The sequence below is a fragment of the Oncorhynchus clarkii genome, chromosome 21 (genome assembly GCF_045791955.1).
Source record: "Oncorhynchus clarkii lewisi isolate Uvic-CL-2024 chromosome 21, UVic_Ocla_1.0, whole genome shotgun sequence".
NCBI lineage: Eukaryota > Metazoa > Chordata > Actinopteri > Salmoniformes > Salmonidae > Oncorhynchus > Oncorhynchus clarkii.
In genome coordinates, this window is record NC_092167.1 from 11,182,657 (window position 1) to 11,193,734 (window position 11,078).

Sequence of the window (11,078 nt, forward strand, 5' to 3'; positions counted from 1 at the left end):
TGAACATGAGGACGACATTGGCTCCACTTGAGCACGTCGATTTTAGAGTTTTGATGTAGCCTACAGAGCAATTGAATTGCTAACTGTCTTCCTTTCATCCCAACCTGTCCCGTTAGAAGAGCCCAATGTCTGTCAAAAACCTACAGATGTAGGATCTTAATTTGATCACCCTGTTGCTGGAGAGCTTTCCTGCAATCCAGGAAATGTCAAATGTGTAGTGTATTTGAGGTTTAAAAAGGCTTCTGAAGTTTGTCATTTCCACCATGAAATCGCAGACTTGATTTTCCCTTACGAAAAATGTATCAACCCTTACAAAATGTCCATTAATTATAAAATTAATTATATTAATTATATGCTTCAGAATCATTTTCCTGGTGTAGTAAACTGGCTAAAATTAAGATCCTACATCTGTATCAAATTGTCAGGTAGTTATTGTTCAACTGGAATATGACGCAAACAATATCACAACCTACTTATTAGATAAGCAATTTGAAAAAGCCATGGAGTCATGAGAGCATGAGAAGTGACATCTCAGAGTCAAGTATTAGAAATACCTCCCTCTTGTGGTAATAGTGTATACTCAGTATTGCAAATAATGGCTTTGGCTATTGTGAGAAATGCCAGAGTACTTCACATTAGAGTGATTTGTGTCAGGCTACATTTAGACCTTACATTGTCCAGGTTAGAAGAGGAATCAAATTGAAATAGATTAGTGATATCCTAAAAATAAGGTACTCGATGCAAATTCCGCCCGTTTGTAACCTTGGGTCAAACTATCTGTTGATGTGGAAAAAATATTATATATCTTGTCATCTCATGATGTCACATGCCTGGTGCATGAGTGATTTATGAATATATCCAAGGTTCAGCCATGGAAAATGACTTCAATGCGCAGGGAGCTTCGTAGCCAGCGGTGTGGCTTACTGAAATAGAAGCCCTCGCTGGCATGCCTGCTATGCCACAGAGCCATCTAGCTTCGTGCCACAGAGGCAGAGCCAGTGTTTAACTACTAACCCACTCACCACTGAGTCTCTCCCTCTGGTGTCACAACAGGAAGGTGCTTGTCATAAATATGAAGACTTAAGTGTCTCTCGAAGGTTGTGTCATGACGTGACAGGTTTCTATGTTTTCACATGGTCGTGACTGTGTGCTGTGCTGCCATAGGGCAAGTGATACAGGAGCTACATCACCTGTTGGTTGCTCTCAAACCCAAGTCAAAAAAACATTTGATTTCACTGTGTTCTTCTATTATAAATGTGCTATAAATGTGAGGGAAATCCTTTTAGCTTAATGGGGTCACAATACAACAGGAAAAAGACGCTTGATTTTATGAGCTATAGGCTTTGATGACACGCAACATATGATACTAGTAACCCCTTCCCCTCCCTTACACACAATTTCAAGTGTTACGTTCAGGCCATTTGTTCAAAACCATAGTGTTTAGGGTGTAGTTAGGGGTGTTAACAATGAGCAACATCTGTTCCTAAAGAAAAAACAGGTACACAAACCCTCTCTCCTCCCCGTCCTATCTCCACCCACCACACCAACACTATGACCAGGAATGGAATGCAAGCCACTCTCTCTTTGGTACTCACTCTATTTGATAGAATAAACAGCATTTACACCAACAGATATGGGAACTCTAGAATTGTTGAAACGTTTATTGATCATGAGAAACGTGAAGCTAACAAATGCAATAGCTTAAATACAACTTGTTTCAATGATGCATAGGTCTATATTAGGACAGACACATGAAAAGGATCAATTAAATATGTTACAGTTGGTATTTATATCGTTTAAAATAAATGAACATTTACAGTACATATTTACAATCTTATTTACAATACAAAGGTTGGCAGGTGTTGATCGATCTTAGCCATCACCGAAATAGGAAGCAAAAGCGGTATGCGGTTGAAGATCAGGGCCATCAGATTATTTATATCCTAATGCAGGTCATCTTCACAATACGTGGTACACAGGTCTGGTCCCGGGGCTTTCTGGAGTGCAAGGCTGGGAGTCGGTGCTGGAGGGCGAGAAGGTAAGCATATCTCTGAGCCCTGCTGGGGCACTGGCATCCACCGAGGAGAGGCGATCTACTATGCTAGACAGGCAGGCCAGGCTGGAGGCACCAGCACCTCTCTCTCCAGAGCTCACTAGACAGGACAAACAGGGGAAGGACAAGGTCAGTCAAGACAATGAAGATAGCTCATCTTATGGATGAGATCAGTTTACTACCATGTCTCATTGAGTCAATTTATGGTTATGGTGAACTTAAATGGAAAGGCAGAATTATTCACATAACTTGTAACACCATTTGTGTCTTTGTAGTACGAATCAAAACGAATGAAAGTAAACCTGGAAAGTTTTACAATACTCAACATACACAGGTTGTAACCAGACCATAGCCTTACATAAGCCCCATTACATGTATTCATTAGACTCTGTCTATACGTTTACATGGCATAACAAACAAAAAAACATATTCATCCATTTGTCTTACCATTCTTAGTATAGCTGTAGTTGTTGCCATAGCTTGTGTTCATCTGAGGCCACACAACAGGACTGTTACAGTCAACCTACAAGGAAACAAACAGAGCAAACTGACGTTAGCACAGCAGTCATAACAAAGCACGTGACACTTCACCTTTCCTTTCAGACATTTTGAAGTGTTGAGTGCATTTTCCTCCACTGAGGTTTGTAAATGGTGCACAACAAAGAAATCTACTAAGATGAGAACATACATCTACTAAATAAGATTCAAATATGGGTACATAATGTAATCCTTGGTCATCTTGCCAGACTGATAAATCCACAGTGTTCCTGCCTGTCTGGCTAGGGTTCTTTATTTCACAGCCACCTCAGGGCCAAAGTTGCAGGCTACTCCCATGATCTGCCCGGGCTCTAGCCGTGGCGAATCGATTGTATCAGTGGAAGCAACACCAGTTTGTGCAAGATGACACTTTCTCCCAGTAAATCTGCAGAAAATCCTGGCAGCGGAGGAGAACATGCAGTCAGGATGGAATGCAGAAAAGCACAGTCTTTCCTGCCAGACTTCAGTAAGGTGGATTTAGCAGGGTTTATTAGGCTATAACGTGTACAATGGTGGGAAAGCCATTACTCCATCCGCCATCATAAAGATCCATTCTATTATTTAGCATTGCATCACCTTCTAACCACTGTTTTGTAGAGCTGATTCTAATCTTGACTGGCCAACTGAGAAAGTATCATGCATGCACTGGGGTAATGTACAGGCACCAAACACACCAATGAAAAGAAAGGATAGCATTTCCAGGTGAAACATAAAGCATCATGCATATATAAAACTGCAAAAGAGATGTTTGCATTAATGATGCAGCCAAAGAAGATGAAATGCACAAGGGAACATTGTAATTGAGATCCCCCAACAGCACAATCAGTGCAAGTCTATTCAATAAATATTCTACATTTGAAGTGAGCCTATTCCCCTTCAGGTCCAGGGAGTTACTCTAAATGCAAATTAGATATGGCATTGTAATATCAAATTATTACAATATGCATGCTCAGAGACATCGGAAATTAAGCTACTAAGCTAGAGTCCCAAACAAAAGCTTTTTAACTCAAGATCTTGGGAGATGCAACAAGACAGAGGCTAACAGGAATGTGATCCATCATGCAAATAGAGTACTCTGAATTAGTCCAATGAGGGAAAGCGTTTCAGCAGACACTGAACTAGCAGGACCTGAAAAAACCTCTGTGTGCTGCACAAAGATGAGGAGACAGTGAGAGAAGCTGTATATGAGTCCGTGTGTGTCTGGTCTCAGTCTCACCATGCTGTCGGAGCAGCTGGACGAGGGGCTCCCAGGTTCTGAGCTGCTCTCCCCAGGAAGGCCGTAGTAGTTCTCCACATGCTCATGGAGCAGCTCCTGGAGGCTCTCGATGTACTGGATGGCGTTGCGCAGGATCTCCACCTTAGGCAGCCTCTGGCTGGGGTTGGCTGAGGTGCAGCGCCTCAGAGCCTCGAAGCCGTGGTTCACCTTTTTCAGCCGGCGTCGTTCCCTCATGGTGGCAGCCCGCCGCCGGTCCACTGTGCTGGACTTACGCTTGCAGGCCTTGCAGGCCCACTGAAGGCAGTGACCCGCCTGGTGAGGTGTCCCAGGGACCCGGACGTGCTCGTCCTCCTCTGAGCCGTCCAGTTCCCCGGGGCCGAAGTCCAGGTCCTCTGGCGAGGAGGCACAGGCGCTGTCATAGAAGACCTGGGATGGGGAGAAGACATCCATGGCTGGGCTGTTGTTGTGGTTGAAGAAAGGAAGGAAATAACTATCTGCTTTGGGAGAGCAGTGGGGTGAGAGAGGAGACCTCTGAGTGATATGAGGGGGCTGCTGCCATGGGGCCCCCCTTATATGCCCCCAGTCCAGAGCCCAAGGCCCACATTGGCCAGATCTAATTACCATGCCCCATTGGCCCAGGCAGACTGGGGTTAGCTCAGCTCTCCGCCCCACCCGCTCCCTCACCCCCAGTACCCTGCAGAGTTCCCCAAATCTGCACTCCCTGGTGTTTTCCCACTCATTACACCACTACCTTAACCTTTTCTGTAAGAAACAGACCTATTCTGAGTAAAATTAATGGTTGGTGAACACCAATAGTTGAACAGGTAAAGAGGAGAATAACTTTACCTCTCAGATCTGACAAAATAGTACTTTTTCTATACCCATTTTTAAATATATACACTACTAATATTGCAATGAGCCAACACTCAAAATCTTACACATATGTGTGATAATAATGGAGATTGGTTTTGTTTTCTAAAACTGAGCAATAGCAACGCGGTGAACCATGTACAAAAGTTCGCAGGCCAATTTTATGCTTGAGACAAATAGCAGCGTTACAGATGCAGCCCAGCTGCAAAGGGAGGTGTAACATTTCAAATCATTCACATTGCAGCATCAGAGCCTCATTCACATTGCAGCGGTAACTCCTCTAACCGGTCCTAACTCATCATTGAAGGTGTCATGTGTTTGTTAAATCTCATTAAAATAGGTAATTGAGCAATTAACACGAGGGCTTTAATTCGTGAATAATTTGCAAGCTTACTGTCATAGCCAAACATACACTATAATTAAAACCTAATTATGTCAAATTATATTCAAAACAGATCGGCCTATACATTTAAATATGTACATATAATTGTTGCACCTAGAAAGGTCTCATAATGTCTAATAATGTATAGTTGAGGCCCCTCTTAAAATACCTGTATCGCATTCCATCCTTGATCAATTTTACTCAATAAAATCAGAAATCTGGCATTACAATTGTGTTCATTTTTAAAACATTCGGCTTGTAATACATGTTAATAAGCATGCTATATTTATTATTTAAACTGCATCTCGAAAGAGGCGCCCGAACCACATGTGCATAGCCTAATTAAGCATGAGAGACTAGCTAGAACAAACACTGATGAATAGCCATGATGAGCTGCCTGTTTCAGTCGTCGGAGTAATTATTCGAGCGTTGTGTTTGTTGACACCCTACAAGGATACAATGTGGATATTTCTCACAACGTGTCAAAACGTTTGTCCTCCTCTATCTCTGGGAACCGCGCACACCTAAGAAAACACCCGAGTACCTGCCACGAAATTGCCCTCCGAGTTTGTATTGGGCACAGCTGAAGAAGACATTGGCATGAGCCTGGCCCTCGATGCTGCCGATGAGATCAAAGGCTATATTGACTGTGAACAACCCCAACAATATGGACAAGGAGAAAACCTGGCAACAACCGACAGTTAATTGAGCCTATAGGATACGATTGCACCAGCATATGGTGTTAGTGGCGATACATCTAGCAGAAGCCTATGCGCTGCTCCAGTCGTTGTACACACTCACTCTGGCTCTGTGATCTGAAGTGCTAGTGGTGTCTCTTGGGAACTAGGGGGTTTGTTTTTTATCGCCTCTATTCCGGAGTTGTTGTCAGGGGTCAGAGGCAGAGTTAAGTGTAGGGCATTAGCTGGGATTTAATGTCCCTTTTCCCTCACGTGTGAAACCCGTATTTCTTCTAAACTGCTTAAACTTTGATTTCATGTGATGTTGTGGCCTTCCTATCCGGGCTCCATAGGTGTTATATATCAAATGTTCCATAAAGGTTTATTTACCACAGATTATATATGCGATAGAGTGAAATATGCCAATATGAGTGAAATAGTTTTCCTTCCAAAAAGTTTAATTATGTATGTTTAAAAGCATCTTTACCATGTTGGAATTGTGTGGGTGTACCTCAGCAACAGAATGTTGTGGGCATATACTGGTCATTAAAAATATTCATGCAAGCATTAAAAATAGTAATGTGCGTAGACCGCTGATTGGCCAGCTCATCCTTCTTTAGACCACTGATTGGCCAGCTCATCCTCCTCAGGAATATGACATCATACTCTATGAGGAAATAGCAAGCATTTTTTAAGTGGTCTGTTTGAGATAGAAGTTTGAGGTGGGGTTTTTGAAGTGTTTTTTTTTTGTCTAATTTAGGCTTTAGCCACAAATGCGAGAATTGGATGAGTCAACAAGATTATTCGGGTATGAGTAAGATTATTTGGGTATGAGTTAACAGAATATGAACTTTTAAAAGTGAGACTTTCACTGGACAGTTACTTTAGTGAGTGCATTAGATCATATCACATGATGAGGGTTTTTGATTGGCAACACCACTTGTCTGGCAGGGAGCTGCAGTGTGCTGCCAACTACAATGTTGCAGGGAATCATTTCGTAGCAGGATATTCTAGGAAAGCCAGAAAAATCAAGGCATTTCTCCCAAAGGCTGATCCTCCCCTATAAAATCTCCCCTTTCATCGGCCTTGACTTTTTAAATACATCCTTCACAGAAAAATCCATTTCGATCGCATCATAAGTGACAAGGAAATCTCTGTAAAATTGCAGGCCGATGTTGTCTACTAACAAGTCAAATGGTGATAATACATCATACTGCACTTATCCTCCATTTAAAACACCCAGAAACAATTGAATCTCTAACACCTAACTTATAAAGACTGTATTATACATAAATAAGACAGTAATCATAGACATTAGTATAAGAATCACATCTACTAAACCCCAGACTGATCAATTTGCACCTAAATCTTAAAATAACAGGTCCCAATGAAATTACGTCCCTCTCAACATAAAGGTGGTAATTGCTATTTTCCCAAGGTTTAGGTTTCAATGTTGAGCAGGTGGTAGATTTTGGTCAAACATATCAATGATATTATCCAAAAACAAACAGTAGATTGACAAAGTCATTTAGGGGGGGGGGGGGTCTAGGAGAGCCTTAGAACTAATTTGGAAGGAAGACGCTGGACAATTCTCATGGACACTGGGAAACAGGCTCACAAACTCACTGTGAGAAAGCTGCTTCGATCCCATTAAAACAACATTACTGTTGGAGCTATCTAGTTTCAGTTTGGTTCAGTGAGAGAGTCAGAAGTAAAAGGAAAGATGTGAAGGGACTTTGAAGTACAGGCCCTATATCCTTTGATAGTACTTACTGTATCAGGCATCACTGAAGTGCTCATTTAATCTATGTTTAATCACACTAGAAATAGGAGAATTGTGTGTTTTGACATTGTGTTTTGGATAAATGTTGGTACGTTGGATATGCAATCTGCTGTTTTGAGAAATCACCCAAAACGTACCCTACCCTAAAGCCTTTTACACCTTTATACAAAGACTGTAAGGTTAATCAATTTGAATGTACTCAGCTGCAATACAAAAACAACACAGCACAGAGACCCTCTCTATCTCTATCTCTATGTGCCTCTTTTTCAAATGACTGTTGGATGAGTCACTAATAAGTTGTGTGTGTGCTTGGGGTCATGAGTCAGTGTGAGGTGTGTGCGTGTGTGTGTGTGTGTGTGTGTGTGTGTGTGTGTGTGTGTGTGTGTGTGTGTGTGTGTGTGTGTGTGTGTGTGTGTGTGTGTGTGTGTGTGTGTGTGTGTGTGTGTGTGTGTGTGTGTGTGTGTATGCTTACATTTGTGTGAGGGCTGAGGGAAAGGCAGACAAAACAACCTGGAATCAGCGGTGGATGTAACATAGTCAACAAAAATCCGGGATGTTGAAATTAGGATGATATTTTACGTTTGTTATGACATGTATTAATTTCTGGATGTTCATCATCCATTTCTTATTATATGTTACAAATTACAATTCGTATGATATTTTACGAATTACATTTTGTATGAGATGTTACAAATTGCCATTCGTACAATATGTTTTGAATTAAAAATTCTTATGATATGTTACAAATTCCAATTTGTTGTGGCTAACATTATGTTACGACTAGTCTATGACACCAGGCTGGACACACAGGGGTCAGCAGTGTCAGTGTGTCAGCCACAGAGATCTGAGAGGGAGAGGAGCAGTGCTCACTGTGCAGGCTTAGGTCAGCACAGCAATGCACTGTGGGATCATAAACAAGTAGCACTCCCCAAGTCAACACATGTAGGAGAAAGAGATCACCCTATCAAACATACATTCAGGGAGTCCCTTATAAAATATGTGTAAACATTGTTCTAATGTGCATGATCAAACAAGTGATTATGAATTAGGATCTATAGCTGGCTGCACCATTGCCTCCTGACCAAGTTTCAATGTCAAAGCATATCTGAGTTTAGAGGTGACAAAATAATGATAATAATAGTAATAATATTTAATCATATATACATTTAAAAATACATTATTTTCCGATCACCTAGCTATCCTAAAATGGGCACAATAATTGTATTTCGCTCTGGATAAGAGCGTCTGCTAAATGACTAAAACGTAAATGTAACGCTACTGAAGTGGACCAGGCTAGCTCTCTGCCAGCTGGAACAAAGAAAGGAGCCCAGGCTATTTCAGGTCCCGTTGGATTTTATGGTCTTCTAATACCCATGAATACTGGGGGAACTTGTGGCTGATGCTTGCATGTACAGTGTCATATCTCTATTCAAATTCCACATGGTCAATTGGGTTAGTGGGGACATTAGGGATATTCTCGGATATCATTATGAGACCTGAAAGGTATGGCTAAAAGTTTGTCACATAATAAGAATGACGTATCTGCAAAGAGGTTGAACACAGTATGACCTACCTTAAGTACCCATACAAACATACATTAAACTATAGTATTTGGAGTGAGTCAAGTCTAATTAAAAAACTGGTACAACATAGGATAATTCAAAAATGAATACCTGAGGTTTTAAATGCATGGTTTTCATGATAATATATTATACTATATGTGTCAAGGATATATAGTGTATAAAATGTCATTTGTAATTATATCAAAATGTGTAAAAACTGAATTCTTCTTAAAATACCTGACAAGTATTTAAAATAAATAATGAAGTGCATAGATAGTGATGAACAAAACAAAAAGTGTAGATGCCTTGTAAGATACAATGCTTACAATTTATTTGTTGGTCAGTTCATATAGAAATACTAAAATACAACAATGAATCTCTTGAGGTTGAGAAACACAGCCTTTTATATGTAAAATAAATTAACTTGTTAATATATTATAAAATATTTACAATTATCAAATGTCCATTTGGAAATAAAATATTATAGTTCCATTGTTGTCATACTTTAGAAATATAATATTGACCATTCATACAATTTAAAAGAAAACAGTGACTACAAAATGCCCGTTAATTTGTACAAATGAATATAAGTAAATGGAAACTAAAACATATGAATAAAGAAGTGAAAATAATTTCAAAATAGACAATGGAAATATGAAATGCTGACTTCGCTTATACAGGCTACAAAAAATCCAATAAATCAAGCATTATTTTTCTGAGACTTCTTCGTTGCAAGTCGGTTTCTCTTCACTTGATATACTGTCAACGATTGATGACAGGCGAAGAAGGCTGGTGGACGCTGAAGACTCCGTAAAGCCTGAAACACAGAAATCAAATATATAAGATGTACAATCAGTTGATGAGTTGCAAAATAGCAATTTAGATCTAATTTACTATTCATAATTGGTTCCAACCTTCTCTCTGATTCGTCATTGGTGCATTGGAATGATCAGCTGAGGTCTGCCAGTTTTGACAGTTCTTCTTCCAATGGTACTCCTTATTGGACGCCTTCATGTACAAACACATGTATTAGCTTAAGTGTCTACTAACACACGTGTTATTATACAAAGTAGTAGGCCTACAGGCACAGTAAGATATTTCTCTTTATGGCCATTTTCCCTGTAAAGCCAATTATTGTACGCATAAAGTGACATGAAAAATGCAGATGCAAATATTTCTCAAATGAAGCTTACATGGTGTTCTTTCACGTTATAGTTATATGAGCCATTTTGGGGCGTGTTTTCTTGCTCATCCAGTGTATGCAGCAGGTCCTGCAATTGCTCGATGTAGTTTATGGCGCTGCGTAAAATCTCCACTTTGGGCAGCCGCTGGTTCGGATTGGGCACGGTCTTTTTCTTCAACGCATCGAATGCTTCATTGATCTTCTTGAGCCGCCTTCTTTCCCTGAGAGTGGCCGCTTTGCGCCTGTCGGTTGGTGCAGACTTTCTTTTACAAACCTTACAAGCCCAGATGAGGCACTGTCCCTCGCAGTGCGGCTGAAGACCCGGGGGTGCGAGGACATGCTCCTCTCCACTGCTGTCACATCCAGTCTCGGACGGATCCCCCCCAGGTGACAACGGGCTGTCATTCCCGTGGTACAAAGGGGACACCCCCGCCATGTCCAAGTGCTGCAATGGTCCATGATCTCCCTCGAGATAGCGCAGATCGTTGAAGAAATAAGTGTTGGTCTCAAAAAGTTCCACCATACTGTTGTACCCTCGCACGGCCTATGTTTTGACAGTGGGACACTGCATGGCATTTAAATAGCCCAGTGACACAAGTCACCAGGCTTATATATAGAATGTGAAACTCTATCCAACGCTTAGCTGTCGCAGTGCATCAACCTTTTTTTTTCTCAATGGGTTTTTTTACTACCAAGCGAGTTTGTGTAGAAAATAAATAAGCGTTAACACCTCTCAATGAAAGTTAAAACGTCACTTCGAACTTATGACAGGTGTTTTCAATATCTGTTTCACAGTGAAATGGTAACATACTGTA

The 11,078-nt window shown here is 40.9% G+C and overlaps 1 protein-coding gene and 1 pseudogene across 1 annotated transcript; both read right to left on the bottom strand.

The window, feature by feature from the left end:
* Positions 1-1,677: 1,677 nt before the first annotated feature.
* LOC139379306 (myogenic factor 5-like) lies at positions 1,678-4,410 on the bottom strand (annotated as a pseudogene).
* Positions 4,411-9,378: 4,968 nt separating this feature from the next.
* LOC139379307 (myogenic factor 6-like) lies at positions 9,379-10,815 on the bottom strand. The gene is made up of 3 exons (XM_071122110.1): positions 10,274-10,815; positions 9,995-10,088; positions 9,379-9,897 (listed from the first exon to the last, which is right to left on the bottom strand). The coding sequence occupies exons 1-3, from the start codon at positions 10,784-10,786 to the stop codon at positions 9,788-9,790; spliced, it is 717 nt and encodes a 238-aa protein (XP_070978211.1). The 5' UTR covers positions 10,787-10,815; the 3' UTR covers positions 9,379-9,787.
* Positions 10,816-11,078: the final 263 nt, after the last annotated feature.

What these genes read in the sequence shown, in the direction of transcription:
- LOC139379307 (XM_071122110.1), bottom strand. Translation starts at nt 10,786, where the DNA reads ATGGTGGAACTTTTTGAGACCAACACTTATTTCTTCAACGATCTGCGC. An exon ending in ATAACGTGAAAGAACACCAT is followed by an intron (nt 10,089 to 10,273) that starts GTAAGCTTCATT and finishes TTGTACATGAAG; the next exon opens with GCGTCCAATAAGGAGTACCA. An exon ending in AATGACGAATCAGAGAGAAG is followed by an intron (nt 9,898 to 9,994) that starts GTTGGAACCAAT and finishes TCTGTGTTTCAG; the next exon opens with GCTTTACGGAGTCTTCAGCG.